The following is a 24,731-nucleotide window of genomic DNA, read 5'->3' on the forward strand; positions in this document are numbered from 1 at the left end:
GGAGCAATAGGAGCTATTATAGTGTACATGGCAGGAACAGTGCAGGCTAGCTAGGAGTAATGGCCCAATTACACATACAGATATCTGACAGATTTTTGAAGCCAAAGCTTCCTATTGTCAGATAAATTGTCCCCCGTGCAGAAATGAGACATCCAGACACTATGATTGATTGATTGATAAATCTGAGCCCCTTTAATATGGATAAATATTGGGTCACTGTCCCTTTAAGACAGATGCTTATAAGCTATTGGTATACATTTTCCTAGGTTGCTAGTGAAAACTCAGTTGTTACAGGATACAGATAGGAAGGATACACATAGGCCAGTTAGTCTGTACTCTGCTCCAAATATCTAGTTATTTACCTCACTAGTCTATGGGTGCCTTAGGGCCCTATTACACCAAGAGATTTTTGAAGCCAAAGCCAGGAATGGTTTTGAAAAGAGGAGAAATCTCAGTCTTTCCCTGTTTATAGCCCATTCCTGACTTTGGTTTTGTCAGATAATCTGTTGGTGTAATAGGGCCCCTACTCTTGTGGTGGAGCTGGAGCGATAGCATCATCCGCCCACTACGGTCAGTAGACTACAGTACAGATCTGTGTTTGTGTGTATAGGTTTCTATAGAGATGGCATATCTTGTTGATTTCCTATAGATTATACCAGGGATATAGGAGTAAATGATGTGACAGCGGACAATGGGCCCTATTCATTTACTGAGCACTTGAGATAGTTGACATTTTGCCACGCATTGTACAGTCTAATGTATCAGCACAATGTATAGCTGTATTTATTTCCTTTAAATTATATTTACATGCAGCTATATGGCCAAATTAGGCTTGATATTTATATAACCCGCTGGCGTGATAACTCATAGGTCATGCTCTGTTTAGAGACCATCTGACTCATTCTCTATCTATATGGAGTCTGTGTACTGCTGTATGATGTCTCTGTATGACACCGTATCATGGGGATGGCTTCTCTGCTAGACAGAAATACAAAATAGGGAAACCTTCTACTCTGGGCCGCTGCTGCTTGTCATTCTCCCGTCCCTTCTTAGGGTCCTATTCCACGGGCCGATGGGGGCCCGATCAACAATGTAAACGAGAGCCGATCTGCTAGATTGGCGCTTGTTTACTGGGCCTATTCCGCGGCCCAATGATCGTTTAGTGAGGGCTGCAGGGACATCGCTACCGATGTCCTTGCAGCCCTTGTTATAAACAACATACTTTACTTAAACATATTGCATTTGGTGCGGCCTGTCTTAGCTGACAGACCGCTCAGCCAATCACTGGCCAGGACCGCTGGGGCCAGTGATTGGCTGAGCGATCTGTCAGCTAAGACAGGCCGCATCAAAGCTGTTGCTGCGCGCGGGACCAGGAGGAAGAAGGAGCGCAGGAGAAGACCTGCAACATGGTTAGGTAATGTATGGTGCTTGTGACATTGTCGGTCGCCCACCGCGCATCGCTATTTCACGAAGCGATGCACGGTGGGCGCCCGATGATTTTAGGTTTGCACCTAAATAAACGATCAGCTGATGACATGATCATCGGCTGATCATTGTCTATATTACATGGAGCCATAATCGGCCGAATCAGGCCGATTCGGCCGATTATCGCTCCGTGGAATAGGCCCCTTAGGGTTTGTTCACAGCACGATTGTACCATCTCAGGCATATACATTGTAAACCAGCCAAATTAGGTGAATGTATATGAGCATGGGCAAGCATGGACCCCATTGAACTTCAGCATGCTCTAGAAAGTGCTATGTACAGATTTTCAGTGAATGGTGACACTAGTAGATAGAGATTTTGATAGATGAAGCTCACAGCTCAGCCTCCCTCTCACAGGAGAGTGCAGAGAGTAAGGTTTCCTATTCATGCCTATAGGGCAGGTCTTATCCATTATTACCTATGTCCATGGGGCTTGCAGTAAAGCATATCACTAACTGCTGTTAAAAACAGCTTAGGCAAGATGGCTGCCCCAATAATAAAGTACAAAAATGAAATAAAATTAAAAAAATTACAGTCGCAGAATAGAAATAGATTAGAATAAAAACAACATATGTTTAAGTATCTGGCTCTAGTCAGCAAAAAAAATCAATGCAATACATTCCCTTTAAAAGGAATCTGTCAGCAGTTCTGAGCCCTGACTCTGCTGACAGCACTTCATAAAGGTGAGGAAGTGAAAATATATGTTGGGTTATGATCATGCAATCTTCTATACGGTTCTCCTGAGTGGACTGTAGAGCCGTCACTCACAGCCAAGAGGAGGGATCATAAAGATTCTTAAAGAACACTTAAAGGGAAGGGTCTGCCTTCGGGACACTTGCAATAGTGGGGGGGGGGGGGACGATAGAACAAGCCTTTGTAAGTCTCAGATTGGTGGACCACTGCCCGATATAGTAAGTATCTGTAGGGCGCCGATGTATATATTGTCATTTCTATTTTTACAATATGAGTCATGCATGAACCCGCAACTTTGAAAGTCTCTGACTGATCCTCTTGCCACTTCTGACCATAGATTAACACCCGGCTATGTCACTTCCTATCACTAGAATCTATGTAGTATTATAACCATTAGAAACAACTGGAGTACATGGTACCGAATTATTACCACAATGTAATACTATGAGATCTATAAGAGAAGAAGACATCCAGGACTATCTGAGGACCGGCTCACTGGTGACATAGAGGGGAATGGGTTAACCAGGTAATGTATCTCCTAGCTTATGGGAAATACTTATTAAAATGATATCCCAGTAACTAAGCGATTTTCTGAATAAGTTAACACTGTTATAAAACCGGTTTGAATACCATTTAAATATTACAAAATGGAAATGATAAGCTGGTATTACGTATAAGTGTGTTGGCATAGCAACAGCGTGTGCTATATATTACATGTACCTGGTCTGATAGCTGGAATGATGTCAAGGAGGCAGGTCCTATGGCTTGATCCTTACTATATATATTAGTGCATGTAGTTTCCGTTCTCTAAGTATTTACAGAGTAATTCTGCCTATTATGGGGGGCAATTTGCATTAAAGGGATTGTAAACATTTACCTCAAATGAACTTCACAAATGCTTGAGGCGTCTGATATGATTTATCTAACATTGCATCTAATGGTGTCTGGCTGTCAGGATCGGGGGTCTGATGCTCTACAACTCCCATCATCAGGGCCATATTAACAGCTGCCTCTGCCCTAGGCACTAAACCTGAAGACGTCCCATCTTAGGGAGCGTGGGGGAGAGTGGTTTTGGCCACATGCATTTCTCTACATGTGGAAACATTCTCTGAATCACATTTTTCATGGTTTTTAGCTGTTTAACGCATAATCAAATTTCCATATTGAATCAATGGTTAGAGGTGTCTGCATATTGTCTAAAGGAATTCTCACCACAGGATTGGTAGATTATATCTCCAGGCGTCACATTTACCACCGCCACACCAGTCCTGCCCAATACCACCATACTGTGACTGGATAACACCACTATATCAGACCTGAACAATACCGCCATACTGTGACTGGATAACACCGCCATACCAGACCTGACCAATACCACCATAGTGTGACTGGATAACACCACTATATCAGACCTGACCAATACCTCTCTACTGTGACTGGATAACACCGCCATACCAGACCTGACCAATACCACCATACTGTGACTGGATAACACCGCCACACCAGACCTGACCAATACCACCATACTGTGACTGGATAACACCGCCACACCAGACCTGACCAATACCACCATACTGTGACTGGATAACACGGCCACACCAAACCTGACCAATACCACCATACTGTGACTGGATAACACAGCCACCCCAGACCTGACCAATACCACCATACTATGACTGGATTATACTGCCATACCAGACCTGACCAATACCACCATACTGTGACTGGATAACACCGCCATACCAGACCTGACCAATACCACCACACTATGACTGGATAACACTGTCATACCAGACCTGACCAATACCACCATACTGTGACTGGATAACACCGCCACCCCAGACCTGACCAATACCACCATACTGTGACTGGATAACACTGTCATACCAGACCTGACCAATACCACCATACTGTGACTGGATAACACCACCATACCAGACCTGACCAATACCACCACACTATGACTGGATAACACTGTCATACCAGACCTGACCAATACCACCATACTGTAACTGGATAACACAGCCACACCATACCTGGCCAATACCACCATACTGTGACTGGATAACACAGCCACCCCAGACCTGACCAATACCACCATACTGTGACTGGATAACACCGCCATAGCAGACCTGAACAACACCCCCATACTGTGACTGGATAACACCGCCACACCAGACCAGACCAATACCACCATACTGTGACTGGATAACACAGCCACATCAGACCTGACCAATACCACCATACTGTGACTGGATAACACAGCCACATCAGACCTGACCAATACCACCATACTGTGACTGGATAACACCACTATATCAGACCTGACCAATACCGCCATACTGTGACTGGATAACACCGCCATACCAGACCTGACCAATACCACCATAGTGTGACTGGATAACACCACTATATCAGACCTGACCAATACCACTCTACTGTGACTGGATAACACCGCCATACCAGACCTGACCAATACCACCATACTGTGACTGGATAACACCGCCACACCAGACCTGACCAATACCACCATACTGTGACTGGATAACACGGCCACACCAAACCTGACCAATACCACCATACTGTGACTGGATAACACAGCCACCCCAGACCTGACCAATACCACCATACTATGACTGGATTATACTGCCATACCAGACCTGACCAATACCACCATACTGTGACTGGATAACACCGCCATACCAGACCTGACCAATACCACCACACTATGACTGGATAACACTGTCATACCAGACCTGACCAATACCACCATACTGTGACTGGATAACACCGCCACCCCAGACCTGACCAATACCACCATACTGTGACTGGATAACACTGTCATACCAGACCTGACCAATACCACCATACTGTGACTGGATAACACCGCCATACCAGACCTGACCAATACCACCACACTATGACTGGATAACACTGTCATACCAGACCTGACCAATACCACCATACTGTGACTGGATAACACAGCCACACCATACCTGGCCAATACCACCATACTGTGACTGGATAACACAGCCACCCCAGACCTGACCAATACCACCATACTGTGACTGGATAACACCGCCATAGCAGACCTGAACAACACCCCCATACTGTGACTGGATAACACCGCCACACCAGACCAGACCAATACCACCATACTGTGACTGGATAACACAGCCACATCAGACCTGACCAATACCACCATACTGTGACTGGATAACACAGCCACATCAGACCTGACCAATACCACCATACTGTGACTGGATTACACCCCACACCAGGCCTGACCAGTACCACCATACTGTGACTTGATTACACCGCCATACTAGACCTGACCAAATGGTGTCCTCCATTTGCGAAATATGCTCAATATGGGTAAAATGTCCCTTTTTGAGGTGTATTAGAAATGTCTACTCAAAAAGAATTGTGCTGTAGTTCGCAGTGTAAACTCCTGTTACAAACAAATGGGGGGGGGGGTTACATTGCATACTTCTTTTCCACATATTTTGGGGCGTAATACATGCCTAAATGCATGTTCATAAATGCTTTATGACCCAGCCTTAAGATGTGTATACCCATCATTTATACATGGCCAAGTAGCCTGACCAAATACAGGTCAGATCCTGTCCGGTAACAATGCAAGAATGTTGAATGCTACATGTGCCCAATATGTGGTGTTCCACAGTTAAGTGCTTTAGCCAGAAAGGTATCCCTTCAATGCTAATGAAGGTGCATTCTCTAGTTTTACCACAAGATGTCACTGTTATGGTCAGGTTCTGTTACATGTTGCACAGCTGTAGCCATTAGAGGGTTACTGTTTTTGTACCACATGGTCTGTGCCAGCCAATGAGAGATGCTGTTCTTTCTCTACCTATCCCTGCACTCTATACAAACACAACCCCTAGGGAATGGGTCAGTCGAGTCTAGTCTGGTGGTGGTAAAAGATATGTTTGGAGAATGCAGAGACTTTCTTTCTTAAAGCTACACGTATAGTTAAGATGCAGTGCTAAACAGCTAAAAGGGAGGACAAGTCAGAGAACCCCTCAACACACGCCGTGAACATCTCTGTACAGTGCAGGACAGTATCCTAAGCAGAGGAACTGATCTGGATAGAGCAAAGCAGCCATAGTCAAGGCCTACGTACTCTATCTCTCGTTGCAGGTGACACCGGGACACACTCAGACATTCTGCTCAACTAAGGTAACCAGGACTGGGGCTTGTGTCACCCAAGTAGGATGGGTACCCTGTCACTACAGGGCAGAAGGTGGTTCTAGCGACAAAGGTTGAAACACGGGCACAAGTATTCTTCTTCTTTCAAGTATTTCTTCTTCAAGTATTTCTTCTACTAAAGTTCTGTCAGAGCTCATTACTAAATTGGGTTGGGGCTCTCCCGACAAACTCCTCTCTACTCTTCTTAACTCTCTATTAAACCAGCACAACTTTTCAACCTCAGCACTTCGGCATCTCTCAGCACAGATCCAGTGAAAGCAAGTCTGTATCAGTCACATATTATTCTATCATCCGGTATTAAAGAGACTTGTTAGTAAAGATCAGTTTATTTATTCAACTGGGACTCAGTTCCTGCAGCGGCAACCATTCTGGGACAATAGAATTCCCCTGTTGCTTTACCTATGGTACTTAAATGGGTTGTCTGGTTTGGAAAACTAATTTTTATAGAGTCTTTAATGGAATTCTGAGTTAGTGGAGAGTGGGGGTCCCATTATCAGGATCCCTATCTTGCAGCCAGTGTTGAAAACATTTACAAATAGTGTCTATTGCTCTGGAGGACCTGTCCTGCATTACACAGACAACACACTGATTCAATAGTGCACTGTGTAATGTGTCATTTCCCCTGTGGTGGCGCTGCAGGGCACAGCACAGCAGGTATGGGCAGATGTCATCATAGTTTACTGCTGTGGGTCCTAATAGGGACTCTTTATTATCAGCTTAGTGTCAATGTACCTTTCTGACAAGTAGAGATTGTCTTCAGCGGAGAGCCCCTTTAAATGGATCTGCTGTAGAGTTTAGCCATTCTTTAGATTGGCATGGAAAGACGCAGGTATATAATGGGCCGCCAGGGTGCTAGGGAGCTGCATAAAGCCAGGCTCGGACTGGCCCCCAGGGGAAGAGGGGAATCCCCCGATGGGCCTTACCCCTTGGTGGGCCTCCCTGTCTAGCTGTTCCAGGACGACATATCCAGCACATGCCTTTCACCCAGTCACTGATTGCCTCTATGAAGTAACCTGGGGTTTCATTATATTATGTAGGGGAGTGACTAGGGTGTGAATATGGTGACAGGCAGCAGCATGTAGCATGCAGATTTAGTGCAGCCCCTCTCTTCTCCCTTGGGACCCTCCACCACCTCCTCCTCTCAGGCTGCCCCCATCTGCTCTATATGCTGCTGCTGGCAGTTGGGACACGGGAGGAGAGGAGGGAGAGGGGCTGCAGCCTGCACAGTGGAGCTGCAAACAGCATGTGAGCTGGCTGTCACGGCCCTAGCTCCTTTAGCTGCAATGTCACAATCTTGGGTGATGGATTGCCTGCTTAGCCAGTCAATCACTGCAGCGGTGTCTATCCCCAGTTAGTGATTGGCTGATTGGGCGATCCATATGGGTAAGTATGTGATGTTGCAGCTGGAGGAGCTGCAGGAGGTCGGTGGCTGTAATTATCAGAATATTAAGGAAGAACTACTGGGGCACAGGGATGGTTACGTATACTTTCTTTATTATGTTCCTGCGCCCCCCTGCCTACCTGAGATCTGTTAGTTTCATGGGACATCTCCTTTCAAGAAACCTAAAGGGGTACTCCGGGCTATGTGTATTTGCCCTGTATGGCCGGGGAGGGGGTGGATATAAAGGCCGCCGATCACTTACCTCACCGGATCCCGGATGGCGCCGTCCCGTTGTCCTGTCCTGCAGCCGCTTTCTGGTCTGAGCTGTGGTTTGAGACGTGTCCTCTCAAGGACGCTCAGCGATTTAGCGGCCGAGGAGGGACTCCGCTATGACCGCTGATTGGCTGAGCTGCCTTGAGACGTGGCACTTTATGCTGTTTGCATAGAGTGACTGACAAGTTACTAGCAGTGAGCGAGCATTGCTGGTCACATACACAGCTCTGTGCAGAGTTACTATAGTAATGTAAAAGGTTTGGTGCTTATTATATCTGTAAGTAGAGTGGGCCCCAAGAATCAAATTCCCAGGTGGGTCAATGGTACCCCAGTCTGACACTGGCTGGGCCGATACTGCTCCCCCTAAAATTCCCCTAAAAAATTACTTCAAATCAACTGGTGCCAGAAAATTATATAGATTTGTAATATATTTTTATTTAAAACCCTCAAGCCGTCCAATACTCATGAGCTGCTGCATGTCCTGCAGGCAGTGGTGTATTCTTTCCAGTCTGACACAGTGCTCTCTGCTGCCACCTCTGTCCATGTCAGGAACTTACTCTGGAAAGCAGCAGAGATCACTGTGTCAGACTGGAAAAAATACACCACTGCCTGCAGGACATACAGCAGCTGATAAGTATAGACTAGAGATTTTTTTTTTTATAGAAGTAAATTATAAATTATTGAAATTTTTTTTGCTGGAGTACCCCTTTAATAATGTGAACTATTTTATTTAAACAACCCCTTTTGTACAGTCAGTGCAGTTTCTCCAGTGATCAACTAATCGGGAGATCACCGATTTCCTATGAAAGCCTGGGAAATGTAGTGTTACATGCCCCCCATACTGCTTGTCTATACTCTGGAGGATTTCCAGGCAGCGATCCCCTTTTTCCCTATTCATCTCAACAGCTTTATTTATAATACTCTTTGGCAGCCATTTAAAGGGAACCTGTCACCCCCCGTGCCGGGGTGACAGGTTCCCGACCCCCCGTTAGAGACCCCTATACTTACTTCATCCCGCCGGGTCCCGCTTCTGGATTCGGTCGGGTCCCGGAGATCTCAGCCGCTGCAGCCCGACGCGCGCGCTGAGAGATGAGTCCAACACCCATAGAGAATGACAGGAGAGTCCAGCGCTCCGTCATTCTCTATGAGCGTTGGACTCATCTGTCAGCGCGCGCGCCGGGCTGCAGCGGCTGAGATCTCCGGGACCCGACCGAATCCAGAAGCGGGACCCGGCGGGATGAGGTAAGTATAGGGGTCTCTAACGGGGGGTCGGGAGCCTGTCACCCCGGCACGGGGGGTGACAGGTTCCCTTTAAACATACAATTACATCAGATTGTCAGCCGTCTCCTTCATGTTACCAAATATGCTGTATATAACCGTATACTGGTGGATTCTAAACTAAGTGACTGGAAATGCTGGGAATTGTAGTGTATAGATTTGTCTGTGAACCACAAGTGTCCCTCCAAAAAGATGGGAGGTGTGGATGAAGGGCTGACTGCAAAGCATTATGGGGAAGCTTGATGTCATGTGTTTTCAGTCATCATCATAATCATAAACTTTACAGCAATGGAGCAGCTTTATCAATCTGCCAGAGACCAAACACGGTCCATAGCAACCAATCACAGATCACCTTTCATATCTTAACAAGCTCTAATAAAATTAAAGCTGAAATTTGATTGGTTGCTATGGGCTGCTATAGACTGTCTAAGATGCACATGGCAACCAATCACAGTTCAGCTTTTATTTTACCAAAGTAATTTGAGAAATGAAAGTTGAGCTGTGATTGGTTGCTATGGGCCACATAAAACCATATTATTTAGTGATCTTAGTGTGGCCTAACCATAAGCTGTTTGCTTGGTCACAAGTGTGTTTAGTGACCTCTGCAGTAAAGGGCATCGCCAGTCATTAATGGGTTAATGCTTCAGATGTGTTTACCTGCAGTAACCATGGCAACCGTGCACTGTGATGACAACCGCTTATGTCATAAAGAAGGTTTCATAAAGCAATGCACCGCGCCCTGATCAGTGCCATCTTGGATGCGCCAGAGGACCTTGAGCTTGTATACTTTACTGCCCCCTACCCTTGATGTAATTTGGAGGTTCTAGCAGGGGAAAAAGGGTGGTCTGCTTTAGACTACCCCTTCATCGAGTGGACCTGGATCTGTGAGGGAGAAGAGATACAGCTGCCGGCCATCAATAAGGTGACATTGCAGCCAGATTTCTCTCCCATCCAGTTTCTTATATTTATAGTACGGTATTACCCTCTAAGCCCAGGGGAGGGGCAACTCTTCAGCCATGGCTCCCTCAAGGTTTCCCCCACAGGGGGTTTTTCCTCGCCTGAGTGCTGGATGGTGACTCTTTGTGAGTCAAGGGTCTGCCATTTTCGGTGTCATGTAATTTTTAATAAAATTGGGCCCCTTTGACACCTGATTTCAATGTGTTGTGTCTTTATTTTGCGTTCTTTGATGTAACTTATTATGCTTGGGAGATGGGGATCCATCACATATTGCAGTCATAAAGCGGGACATCTGCCTGGTACACAGATCTATCACCCGCTATAATGGCAGCCATATTGAGGAATTATGGTATAAAATTTAAAAAATCTTGATAGAGGAGAATAGTGATTGTAATGGAGAAGCCGTGGAAACCACATATAGATTGTTTATTGACAGGGACAGTACTGATAAGTGGACCCCAATGTTTATGTTTCCAGTGGGATGAGGTAAATGATTTGCCCAGTCTGCCCTTAGTTGCCCATTAGTTTCTTGTATTGGCTGAGCTGCTCCCTGCGCACACATGATGTGACCGGCCCCTCAGAGCAGCACTTTTGTTTTGGTTTCGCCTCCCCCTGCACACAGGTTTCTGCACCGCCCACCCCCATCACATCTCGGCTCTTGGTACAGCCCCCCCTCCATCAGCCGCCAGCGCGCATGCGCCTATCGCCGAGCACTTGCTAACGGTGTCATTATAGCAGGGGCTATTCCTTGACAGAAATGGCGGCGAGTCAGACGGCGGTGGCAGCTGCCGCTGCGGGGGGCACCGGTGGGCAGAGCGGAGGAGGAGGGACTGGGCAAAGTGGTGGTGGTGGCGGCTGCGGAGGAGGAGGGGGCGCTGTGAATCCCACAGTCGGGGTCTGCCCGGGCGCCCTGTCTGTGTTCCCCAGCTTCCCCAACGGACCTCACTGGAGCACGGGGACCCTGCACCAGCACACGGTGAGGAGTCTGGACCGGGCCCTGGAGGAGGCGGTCACCTCCGGCATCCTCAACCTGAGCGGCCGTAAGCTGAGGGAGTTCCCGGGCACCGGCTATGATCTGACGGACACCACACAAGCAGGTGCGGCCATTGTCAGCGAGCGTCCTCCATAGCGCCCCTGTATCCCGGCATTGTCCCATAGCTGGCAGTGTATAGACTGAGGTGCCCAGCACATAGCCGGCAGTGTATAGACAGAGGTGCCCAGCACGTAGCCGGCAGTGTATAGACAGAGGTGCCCAGCACATAGCCGGCAGTGTATAGACAGAGGTGCCCAGCACATAGCCGGCAGTGTATAGACAGAGGTGCCCAGCACGTAGCCGGCAGTGTATAGACAGAGGTGCCCAGCACGTAGCCGGCAGTGTATAGACAGAGGTGCCCAGCACGTAGCCGGCAGTGTATAGACAGAGGTTCCCAGCACGTAGCCGACAGTGTATAGAGTCAGAGAGGTGCCCAGCACGTAGCCGGCAGTGTATAGAGTCAGAGAGGTGCCCAGCACGTAGCCGGCAGTGTATAGAGTCAGAGAGGTGCCCAGCACGTAGCCGGCAGTGTATAGAGTCAGAGAGGTGCCCAGCACGTAGCCGGCAGTGTATAGAGTCAGAGAGGTGCCCAGCACGTAGCCGGCAGTGTATAGAGTCAGAGAGGTGCCCAGCACGTAGCCGGCAGTGTATAGAGTCAGAGAGGTGCCCAGCACGTAGCCGGCAGTGTATAGAGTCAGAGAGGTGCCCAGCACGTAGCCGGCAGTGTATAGAGTCAGAGAGGTGCCCAGCACGTAGCCGGCAGTGTATAGAGTCAGAGAGGTGCCCAGCACGTAGCCGGCAGTGTATAGAGTCAGAGAGGTGCCCAGCACGTAGCCGGCAGTGTATAGAGTCAGAGAGGTGCCCAGCACGTAGCCGGCAGTGTATAGAGTCAGAGAGGTGCCCAGCACGTAGCCGGCAGTGTATAGAGTCAGAGAGGTGCCCAGCACGTAGCCGGCAGTGTATAGAGTCAGAGAGGTGCCCAGCACGTAGCCGGCAGTGTATAGAGTCAGAGAGGTAGCCGGCAGTGTATAGAGTCAGAGAGGTGCCCAGCACGTAGCCGGCAGTGTATAGAGTCAGAGAGGTGCCCAGCACGTAGCCGGCAGTGTATAGAGTCAGAGAGGTGCCCAGCACGTAGCCGGCAGTGTATAGACCAGTGCTTCTCAAACTGTGAGGCGCCCCCTAGTTGTTGGTGAGGCCCAACTGAGGAGGCAGTTTTCACAAAACTAACTATGATCTGCAAAGTCCTTTTTCTGTTTGCAAAAATCTCCATTTTAGCGGCATTATTAAAGTGACTGTACCACCAGGCCCAGGCTGAAGCACTGGAGGCGGCCGACCCACCCTTAGTGGGAGGAAACCCCCGCCCCTCTATGATGGGGTTCTATTAATTCTAATGGAGTCACGTTGTGGAGGGGCTGGGGTTTCTTCCCACTTGGGGTGGGTTGGCCCCCCTCCAGTGCTTCAGCCTGGGCCGGGTGGTACAGTCACTTTAAGTTATTTTGTACTTGCTTTATTAGCATATACAGCTTGGGAGACGGGTGTTAGCTAGCCCTAGCATTGTTTTCAGCTTTTAAATGGACTTTCACCTTAGATAGTGAGGCCCAGACACCCTCCTGGTCAGTCTGGTGAGGCCCAGGCATTGCCTTGGTCTGTTGGGTGAGGCTCCAGTAGAAAAAGTTTGAAAAGCACTGGTATAGACAGAGGTATCCCAGCACATAGCCGGCAGTGTATAGACAGAGGTATCCCAGCACGAAGCCGGCTAAAATTGATCCAAAATTCTGCCCTTTCTAGGCTTGGGAGTCCAGTGGGCGGTCCTTATCAGTGATGGATTAATACAGCCTGCTGGACTCCTAAGCCTACAGTGTGCTGAGGTTACATTAATAAATACCCACCATGTGTATATATTGTATTCTGCTCTATGGGGGTCACCTGGTCCACAGACTGGCAGACTGTATGTATCACCTGGTGTGAAGAGTTGTGGCCATCCGAGGAGGATGACTGTTTGTGGTATCCTAGTGTCACGAGGAAGGCCATGTGCCAGGTGGTGGTATCCTGGTGTAATAAGGCAGGCCATGTGCCAGGCGGTGGTATCCTGGTGTACTGAGGAAGGCCATGTGCCAGGCGGTAGTATCCTGGTGTAATAAGGCAGGCCATGTGCCAGGCGGTAGTATCCTGGTGTAATAAGGCAGGCCATGTGCCAGGCGGTGGTATCCTGGTGTAATGAGGAAGGCCATGTGCCAGGCGGTAGTATCCTGGTTTATTATGGCAGGCCATGTGCCAGGCGGTGGTATCCTGGTGTAATGAGGAAGGCCATGTGCCAGGCGGTGGTATCCTGGTGTAATAAGGCAGGCCATGTGCCAGGCGGTGGTATCCTGGTGTAATAAGGCAGGCCATGTGCCAGGCTGTGGTATCCTGGTGTAATGAGGAAGGCCATGTGCCAGGCGGTGGTATCCTGGTGTAATAAGGCAGGCCATGTGCCAGGCGGTGGTATCCTGGTGTAATAAGGCAGGCCATGTGCCAGGCGGTGGTATCCTGGTGTAATAAGGCAGGCCATGTGCCAGGCGGTGGTATCCTGGTGTCTTGGAGATATTACAGGTGTTGGTAACGGTATACATGTATAATTGTAAGCTGTTATGCTGCGTTTACACGTAACGATTATTGGCCCGATCGTACGATTAGCGATGTCTGATTTACGATTTTTTTTTTTTTTTTATAACGATCAGCATTTAGATGGTACGATATATCGTACGAAAATCGCACTGCGATCGTTTTGCGATCGTTTAAGCCTATCATTGGTTAAATCGGGGAACGACTGTTCACACGGAACGATTTGCGAATTTTTTGCGTACGATGAACGACGATTTGATGACCTGATGAAAGATCATAATGTACGATTTATTGTGCGTCGTTCGATCGTTCGCTGCGTTTACACGTCCGATTATCGTTCGAATTTGACCGTTATCGCGCAAGTTCGCACGATAATCGTTACGTGTAAACGCAGCATTACATGGGGCACATACCTATGGAAAAGCTGCTATATAGCTGTTGTCTATGTCCCTATCCCCTTGCCGTCTGCAGCGGGAGGCCATTGGCATGTTGGGGGTAGTAGTCTTATAGGCACAGGGAGATTGTGTCTCTGGAGGTCCCAGTTCGTCCACGTGTTACATACACAGCCCATTCATTGATTTCTATGTCCAGCTGCATGTAATGCTTAATTTCCCATGTGGTGGCGCTGTACAGAAATACTTGCTGACAGGTTGTTCATGTTTCAGCAGAGGACCCCATAGAATATATATTTTCTCTACATTCCTCCCTGTACCTATATACACAGGTCTCATGTTGCAGGGGGCATTTATATGTTACCCCGGTCTATATACCACTAAAGCAGAAGTTCGCTCTATAAGAAGCCTCTCCATTGACTACGCACACAGGGTTACCCCAGCCCTGGATGTTGTGGCCCCCGGGCGGAGCGGCTGCCTCTTATCTGCAGTTCTCTGTGTATTTTCTCCAGTCACTACATTCCCGCACTGGTACACTAGTCTTATGTCACAGGATATCCCTTCTGGGGCTATGCCCTGGGAAACACTTGCACTGGTTTTCTTTGTCAGGAAACTCCCTCCCTTTTTTTTTTTTTTTTTTTTATTACTTTAACCCTTTGTGCAACAGGGAAATAGAAACTGTCCTGCTTATGCGTACATCCAGCTCTATACTGCAACGTGCCTGTGTATATGAGTATGGTGTATTAATGGGAAGAATATTGACTCAATGACTGGCACTACAGTGGAGCTTGATGGACCCCAGTATAACCAGTTGGATATGCTGGTCACAGTTGCTGTATGTCCTGTGACGGATCCGTCCTAGTTTGAATCTGTTCTGCTCCTATGACACGTTGCTGCCTGTTCCTGGTGGATATCTTCTTGTCATTGCTGATGCAGTTTGGTTCCTGCACAGTCAGTACTGGCCTCTGTTCACATTAAGCATGCCTTTTTACTATGGCAATAATATTTGCAGATATCCCACTTGAATTTCTGCCGGTCCCATAGTCTCTATTCTGTGGTCAGGTGGATGGTCAACCTGTTCATTCTTTGGGCAGACAGCGGAATCTGCCTGACCATAGGAATCTATGGGACGGCGGGAGAGTGAAGAGGGAGCCCGCAGGGACAAGCGGCGGAAAGTTATCCGTGTGATTTCTGTAGTGTGGACATAACCTTACAGAGGGTTTTCTTCACTCACGTCAAAATGCAGATGTGAACTAGGCCTTAGGTGCATGAAGTGTTTACCAAGCTCCACGTTTTAAGCTTTTATCTTCTATCTTAAAGAAATAGTGGGATAACTGGCTGATCTGCGGGGGTCCTCTGGGAAGCCCACCTATCATCAGGGTGAAGGTCCCTTGCCCCCCCGAGGTAATAGAGGAGCAGTGTGCACACTCATGTACATCCTGGAGGTGCACTCTGTACTTAAAGGGATTGTCCAGCGAAAATCTTTTTCTTTCAAATCAACTGATATTAGAAAGTTATATAGATTTGTAATTTACGTCTATGAAAAAATCTTAAGGCTTCCCATACTTATTAGCTTCTGTATGTCATGCAGGAATTTTTTTATTTTCAGTCTGACACAGTGCTCTCTGCTGATATCCCTGGCCGACACAGGAACTCTGTCTCTGTTTTCTATGAATCCCCATAGAAAACCTCTCTTGCTCGGGACAGTTCCTGTGGCAGCAGAGAGCACTGTGTCAGACTGAAAATAAAACATTTCCTGCATGACATACAGCAGCAAATAAGATTGGGAAGCCATGAGATTTTTTTTTTAAATAAAAGTGAATTACAAATCTATATATCTGATATCAGTTCATTTGAAAGAAAAAGATTTTCTCTGGACAACCCCTATAGCAATTTAATTTAGTGGTTGCGGAGGGTGCGTGCTGCCTTTCCAGCTGGGGGACAGCGGACCCCCACGCACTTATCTTATGGATATGAGTTTTAATCTTGGCATAACCCCTTTACATCTTACCCACCTACTGCCATAACAAGGAGCTCTGTCTACTTTAGTAGGCTAGCTGTACATTAGGGGAGCTTATAAATGTGAGTGTGAAGTATAGAGACTTCCGGTAACAGTCTTTATGTTGTTCCCCTTCCCATTGCAGGAGGGCTGAATGTTTTCTGGCAGGCTCGTCTTCCTCTAGCATCTGGCTGAGCCTTTCACAAGAATCAATATAGTGCGCTGCGTGCTTGGTCGCCTCTATTGCTGTGTAGGCAGGTGCTGTGCTGGTGAATAGTCATCTGCCCCTTTAATTCATTTCCAACAATCTGTGTCAGTTCTCTCTATTAGAAACAGGGAGTCCCCCGCTTTCTGTGCTGCTCAGCCTTGCAAATCATACGCCAGGGAGGGAGAATTTCATTCACAGCATCGCTCCCTAACAAACTGATAGAGGATATAGATTGTATCCACCTAGTAAAGCTATATCCTGTGATAAGTGATGGGGTCCAGGCCGGTCCCTGGTGATCATTGTGTCATTACCTCCTCTTCATGTGTAGGCATTGCTTCCTTCCCCCTCGCATGCAATAATGTGCACACAATGCTCAGGTATCCATCTATGACCATGACACATGGTGTGCCAGGCTTGATTCCAGGCGGAGAGCGCCCATGTGAGTGTTACCCAGCCATTTATCGCAGTCCCTTTCATCTTTCCTGGCCTGCACCCATAGCTTTTGTTGCTGGCGGCAGGGGTACATTTATGGTCTTTGTGATCTCTCGCCATGGAATACCAATGAGCTGGATGTTATAGGACGGGGACTGGTAATTGCTGCTATTGTTGACTGTTAGATGATTATTATTATTATTATTATTAAATTTATAACTGGTATTACATTTGAGAGGTAGGTGAGATCTGGTATATGGGTACATACGTTTCCCTGTGTCAGATACCCACGTGCATTGCAGCCAGTTTCATAGGAAGCTGATAATCCTAACAAGTCCATCTGTAAGTCCTGGGCAGACGGCACATAATAGCATGCTGCCATTACCCAGATAGGGCTGTCATAGTGACAGCCTGATCCTGTTAATGTGACATGAAATGGAAATCATTATGTTACTGAGGAGGGGGAAAATGTAAGTATCGGGTTCCCTCTCCAAGGCTGCATTTACATGGTGCAGGCATCTAGCTATTTAGTGAAAATTGCAGAAAAATGAGAAAATACAAACCTTAAAAGAAACATTAAAATTTATGGATAAAAAAAAATCTTACCAGCCTTTTCTTTACCAGACATCAAGACGTCACAGAAAGCATGACTCCCAAAAGAAAATGGGGTGTAGTATTTTAGCCTATGGTGCCGCAGAGAGGGAAGAAAACTAGTGTGTGCACAACTGTGCTGCTGATAGGCCCAACTCTGAGTAATAATGATATTTATTTGTATAGCGCCAACAGATTCCGCAGTAGCACTTTGTGGTCTGAAGATGTTGGCGGAAGGGGTATGGGCCTCGGATTCTTGTAGCCAGCGATGGGATCACTCACATTGGTCCCCTTGATGCCTAGAAGGGGAGAGGCAACGCAGACTCCAGTATGGCAACCTGAAGTGGGTGAAATGCAGCACCAGTGATGCTTGCCATGCTTGCCTTTCTTCTTCATTTACATGTATCACAGAAAGTAATCCTTATATAATTTTTTTTTTTCATATGCAGACCTATCCCCCGTCTGTCTGTACACAGAGGTTTTCTGGGATTTAGGGTTTACCATCAATGCAGGTTTAGTCTGGGTCCCATCTATGCAAAATCAAAGGGGAATTGGTACTTAACTGTAAGATGTACACTCACCGGCCACTTTATTAGGTACACCATGCTAGTAACGGGTTGGACCCCCTTTTGCCTTCAGAACTGCCTCAATTCTTCGTGGCATAGATACAACAAGGTGCTGGAAGCTTCCTCAGAGATTTTGGTCCATATTGACATGATGGCATCACACAGTTGCCGCAGATTTGTCGGCTGCACATCCATGATGCCAATCTCCCCTTCCACCACATCCCAAAGATGCTCTATTGGATTGAGATTTGGTGACTGTGGAGGCCATTGGAGTACAGTGAACTCATTGTCATGTTCAAGCAGAAATCGAGACTCATCAGACCAGGCAACGTTTTTCCAATCTTCTACTGTCCAATTTCGATGAGCTTGTGCAAATTGTAGCCTCAGTTTCCTGTTCTTAGCTGAAAGGAGTGGCACCCGGTGTGGTCTTCTGCTGCTGTTGCCCATCTGCCTCAAAGTTGGACGTACTGTGCGTTCAGAGATGCTCTTCTGCCTACCTTGGTTGTAACGGTTGGTTATTTTAGTCACTGTTGCCTTTCTATCAGCTCGAACCAGTCTGCCCATTCTCCTCTGGCATCAACAAGGCATTTCCGCCCACAGAACTGCCGCTCACTGGATGTTTTTTCTTTTTCGGACCATTCTCTGTAAACCCTAGATGGTTGTGCGTGAAAATACCAGTATCAGCAGTTTATGAAATACTCAGACCAGCCCTTCTGGCACCAACAACTATGCCACGTTCAAAGGCACTCAAATCACCTTTCTTCCCCATACTGATGCTCGGTTTGAACTGCAGGAGATTGTCTTGACCATGTCTACATGCCTAAATGCACTGAGTTGCCGCCATGTGATTGGCTGATTAGAAATTAAGTGGTAACGTGCAGTTGGACAGGTGTACCTAATAAAGTGGCCGGTGAGTGTATAATAGCCGAAGGGGCGTAGTGTTCAACTTTGTTCAGGCTATGCATATATATATTTGGTACCTGAAGAGGCAACAGTGTTAAGTCATGTATAGGTTATATATTTAAAGGGGTTTTCCAGCAAAAATCTTTTTTGTTCAAATCAACCGGGATCAGAAAGTTATATAGATTTGTAATTCGTTCAATTAAAAAACCTTTTCCATACTTATCAGCTGCTGTATGTCCTGCAGCAAATGTTTTATTTTCAGTCTGACACAGTGCTCTCTGCTATAAAGATTTGTAATTTACTTTTATTAAAAAAAGCCTTCAGTCTTCCCATACTTATCAGCTACAATATGTCCTGCAGGAAGTGATGTTTTATTTTCAGTCTGACACAGTGCTCTCTGCTGACATCTCTGGCCGAGACAGGAACTTTGTCTCGGTTTTCTGTGACTCCCCATAGAAAACCTCTCCTGCTCTGGGCAGTTCCTGTCTCGGCCAGAGATGTCAGCAGAGAGCACTTTGTCAGACTGAAAAAAACAAACAAAAAAAACCTTTCCTGTAGGACATACAGCAGCTAATAAGTATGGGAAGACTTGAGATTTTTTAACAGAAGTAAATTACAAATCTATATAACTTTCTGACACCACTTGATTTGAAAGAAAAAGATTTTAGCTGGACAACCCCTTTAATTACTGAAGGGACACAGTGCTTAACCATGTAACGGCCATTTATCTGGTACCTAAAGGGGTGCAGCACGCGGCCATGTACAGGCTATACATTTAGTACCTCAATGGGCACAGCTCTTCTGTACAGGCTATATATCCAGTACCTGAAGGGGCATATCGCTTAGTTATATATTTGGTACCTGAATGGGGCACAGCACTTGGCCAAGTACAGGATATTTACAGTATCTGTTACTTGAAGGAGCACAGCGCTAAGTTATATATACAGGCTGTATATCTAGTACCTGAAGGTGAGACTGGTGAATGTCATGTATCTGCTATACATATATATCCAGTAGATGAGGGGATGCTCAGTGAGTCCTTTAACCAGGGATTTCCCCTAGTTGCTGGGTGTATCTAGGTGGTACCTAAAGGAGCGCAGCATGCGGCCATGTACAGGCTATACATTCAGTACCTGAATGGGCACAGCTCTTGCTTATGTACAGGCTATATATCCAGTACCTGAAGGGGCATATCGCTCAGTTTATATATTGGGTACCTGAATGGGGCACAGCACTTGGCCATCCCTTCAGCCAGGGATTTCCTAGTTGCTGGGGGTCAAGCAATGATAGTCTTTCCCTTTTAATTGGGTCATCATTTCTTGTTTATTCTTCTGCGTTGTTCCTTGAAGGGATAGCTGTACCTAAAAGACCAGCGTCCTTTCTGATTATAATAGTGTTGGTCTCTGTAAGTGGTTAGGCCTATGGCTACAACATAATGTGACTTGTCCGTAGTACTCGGCCCTATCATAAAACGGGGGCACTGTGATATTTAACCCTGTAAGGTCCCTACGCTGGAGGCCAAGGCTGCAGGTTTTGCTATCTAGCAGGCTGTCTGCCATGACGGATTCACTTTAGTAAGTGCTCCAGATTACTGCTTGTTACCGCTCTTCCTCTCCTGCTTCTTTTGTGCCTAGAAAATGAAGGAGGAAGCTATTTACTGCCATGGCTTCAGGATGATGTATCTGTTAAATCTAACAAAGCACCGTCCAAAAATAACTTCCTGATTTCTAAAGCAGCCGGGTATTGTTAGGGAGAGCTGGCTGCTCTGTGCCCTGCCTGTGTCAGCCCAGTCTTATCCAGAGGATAGCACATCAGCAAGATACTTAACTCAGTAATGTTTATACGGAGCTTTTAAAGTTACACTAGACAGGCTAAGAATGCACCAGATTCGTCACAGAGGCACAACATCACCCTAAGGGTACAAACACACACGGCTTATACGCTGCGTATTTACTGCTGTGATACGCAGCAGATACGCAGAAGATTAGATCTAAATAACTGAACACAGTATCAAATCTGCTGCGTATCTGCTGTGTGTGTTTGTACCCTAAAAGGTTAAAGAAATAGGCTAAAAAGGATGTAAATAAGACTAAAGGGCACGACTTTTACCTTGATAGTGCTGTGTATCCAGGACTTTACTTTTTTTTCCCCTTTTCTGTGCAATAACCCTCTTAAGAAGTCCTAAAAACACTCCTGACCTGTCTTTTAGACAACTATAATATTCCCCTAGGAATAGCAATACTGGATCATCTTTTCTTATGGCTCTGTGCTGTGCTATATCTTTGTTGTTCCTAAATTGACAGCTAGGTGTGTATGCTGGGCAGCAGGACCCAGGTCGGCCCATCTATAAGGGCTCAGACGTGCTTGGATTCTAAATACAATCATCTTAAAGAGGATGTACCATCAGGTACATCCTCTTTAACCCCTTAAGGTCAAAGCCAATTTTCGTTTTTCCTCTTTATGTTTAAAAGGCCATTGGATTTTTTCACCTAGAGACGTATATGAGCGCTTATTTTTTGCGAAACCAATTGTACTTTGCAATGACAGGCATTATTTTTCCATAAAATATGCTGCGAAACCGGATAAAAATCATTTGCGCTGTCAAATTGAAAAAAAAAAAAAAAAAGGAATTTGTTTTGATTTCGGGGAGTTTTGCATTTACGCCGTTCGCCCTGTGGTAAAACTGACTTGTTTATATGTTCCTCAAGTTGTTACGATTACACTGATATGTAACATGTATAACTTTTATTTTATGTGATGGCTTTCAACCATTTCAAACCATTGTTAAAAAATATATGTTCCTTATAATCGCTCTATTCCCAGGCTAATAGCGCTTTTATGCTTTGGTCTATGGGGCTGTGTGAGGTGTCATTTTTTGCGCCATGATGTGTTCTTTCTATCGGTACCTTGTTTGCGCATATGCGACTTTTTGATCACTTCTTTTTTAAATTTTTTTTCGTTTACCATGCGAGATCAGGAATGTGATAATTTAATAGTTCGGGCGATTACGTGCGCGGCGATACCAAATATGTTTATTTAATTTATATTTATAAAATGGGAAAAAGGGAGGGGATTTTTCATTAATAAAAACACTTTTTTTTTTTTAAACATGAACTAGAAGTCTCCCTGGGGGACCTGTGTAAATACACAGCACTGATCTCTCATAGAGATCAATGCTGTGTATATACACAGCAAAGATCCACTTGATCAGTGACAGATTGCTTTGGACTACTGCGGGCCACAGCAATCTATTGCCGAGTCAGGAACAGCAATCTATTGCGACGCAGAGGCCCGGCACAGGCAGAAGAAAGGATCTCCCCCCCCCCCCCCCCCACCCCCTCAATTGCGTCACAGGGGGGAGATCCGACCCACTAGACACCAGGGATATCCAGTATAAAGCCCTTCAGTGCAGCTGTCAGGTTTAACAGCTGCATTGAAGTGCTTAATTAGCCGGCGCAGCAACGGGACCTGCGCCGGCTAATAGAGGCGCTCCCCGGCTGCAGATCACAGCCGGGAGCGGCGCCGTTCAGAGCGGGGTCCCGGCGAGACCCCTCTCTGAACTCCTCCCCCGCGGCACATGACGTACCAGATACGTCATAGGACGCTAAGGGGTTAATCTTACCCACGGATAATCTTACCCACGGATAGAACAGCGGCGTCACAGGGAAGCCGGTGCCATGGTCCGTTTTTTGAACCACGGCCCGGTTCACGTACACAGCGCCGTTCTGTCCACGGGTACCAGGCCGGAGCTGAAGCACAGGAGGCGGGCTGGCCTGCCCCCAGTGGGAGGAACCCCACGCCCCCTCTGACGCGGACCGTGGCACCGTTCTATCCGTGGGTCAGATTAAAGAGGATGTACCTTGTGGTACATCCTCTTCAATCCTTAGGCGTGATACACACCGGTCACCGTCTCTGTAGTCATAGACCCGCAGCTACAGACAGGACTATGGCTGTGCATCCGTAACAGTCTGCATTATTTTTTTTTACATTTGGGATCACAGCCCCAAAACAGATCCGTAATATGTACACGCGTAGGGCCATACAAAGGAATGTCGGTAAATGCGGACCGAATAATCTCCTGACAATGTCACCAGTGAGAGATGATACACGTGGAGGTGCTATCCGGGGAGTCACATAACAGGATGTTCCCATTGGTCTGATCTATTGCCATTTACTTTAGTGCACTTTTGCATTCTTTTTTCAATGATTTGTTTGCTACTCGTTCAACTGGTTTATTCAGCGTTTTCTTCATTGTTTGCTCATTGACTTCACTAATACACTATTGTAGCACTTTATAACTGGCACATTGCACTTTTGGGGTTATTTACTAGTATAGTGACGTACCACCAGAGAACATGTTAAAGGGGTTATCCAACAAAAATCTTTTTCTTTTGAATCACCTGTTTCAAAAAGTTTCACAGATTTGTAATTTACTTCTATTTAAAAATCTCAAGTCTTCCTGTACAAATCAGCTGCTGGTGTGTTCTTTTCAGTATGAAACATTGCTCTCTGCTGCCACCTCTGTCCGAGACAGGAACTGTCCAGAGCAGGGGAGTTTTCTATGGGGATTTGCTGCTGCTCTGGACAGTTCCTGTCTCGGACAGAAGTGGCAGCAGAGAACACTGTCAGGACATACAGAAGCTGATAAGTACTGGAAGACAGGAGAATTTTACATAGAAGTAAATTACAAATGTATGTATCTTTCTGAGATCAGTTGATTTGAAAGAAAAAGATTTCCGCTAGGGTACCCCTTTAACCCCTTAAGGACCGGGCCTGAAATGGCCTTAAGGACCGGAGCAAATTTTATGAATTTGACCAGTGTCACTTTATTCATTAATAACTTCGGGATGCTTTTACCTATCCGGCTGATTCTGAGATTGTTTTCTCGTGACATATTGTACTTCACATTTCTTGTAAATTGGAGTCGATACTTATAACGAATCTTTATGAAAAAACCCAAAATAGCGTGAAAAATTGTGAAAAAATGCATTTTTCCAACTTTAAAACTTTTCTGCTTATACAAAAAATGGTTATACCACATAAATTATATATTAAATAGCATTAGCAACATGTCTACTTTATGTTGGCGGCATTTATTAAACTATATTTCATTATTTTTAGACAATAGGAAGCTTAAAACATTAGCAGCAAATTTCCAAATTTTCAGTAAAATTTCAAAATCAGATATTTTTAGGGAACTGTTCAGGTTTAAAGTGTATTTGAGGGGACTGTGTGTTAGAAAGCCTCACGAAGCACCCCATTTCAGAAACTGCACCCCCTAAACTCTGCAAAAGCACATCCAGAAAGTTTTTTAACCCTTTAGGGGAGTCACAGAAATAAAAGCTAAGTGTGTAAGAAATTTGAAAATTTTAATTTTCTGTGCAGAGATTTTATTGTAATCCAATATTTTTCATAATTATAAACCTATTACCAGAGAAATGCACCCCAATATTGATTGCCCCGTTTCTGCAGTTTATAGAAATACCCCATATGTGGCCCTATTGCGCTATTTGACGCAACCACAAGCCTCAGATATAAGGGAGCGCCTAGTGAATTTCAATGGCTCCGTTATTTTTGGTCATTTTTGACTGTACCACTTCAGGTTGGCAGAGGCTCTGGGGTGCCAAAACCTAAAAAACACCCCTAAAGGGACACCATTTAGAAAACTGCACCCCTCAAGGAATGTACCAAGGGGTGCGGTGAGCA

At 46.2% G+C, this 24,731-nt stretch overlaps 1 protein-coding gene across 1 annotated transcript in view; it reads left to right on the forward strand.

The window, feature by feature from the left end:
* The first annotated feature begins 10,999 nt into the window (after positions 1 to 10,999).
* LRCH2 (leucine rich repeats and calponin homology domain containing 2) overlaps positions 11,000 to 24,731 on the forward strand; it is a 75,892-nt gene continuing 62,160 nt past the window's right edge. The window contains exon 1 of the mRNA XM_069943272.1: positions 11,000 to 11,394. Within this exon, the coding sequence (XP_069799373.1) occupies positions 11,055 to 11,394 (340 nt within the window). The 5' untranslated portion in view covers positions 11,000 to 11,054. The remainder of the gene's footprint in view (positions 11,395 to 24,731) is intronic.

The sequence above is a fragment of the Dendropsophus ebraccatus genome, chromosome 10 (genome assembly GCF_027789765.1).
Source record: "Dendropsophus ebraccatus isolate aDenEbr1 chromosome 10, aDenEbr1.pat, whole genome shotgun sequence".
In the NCBI taxonomy this organism is placed as follows: Eukaryota; Metazoa; Chordata; class Amphibia; order Anura; family Hylidae; genus Dendropsophus; species Dendropsophus ebraccatus.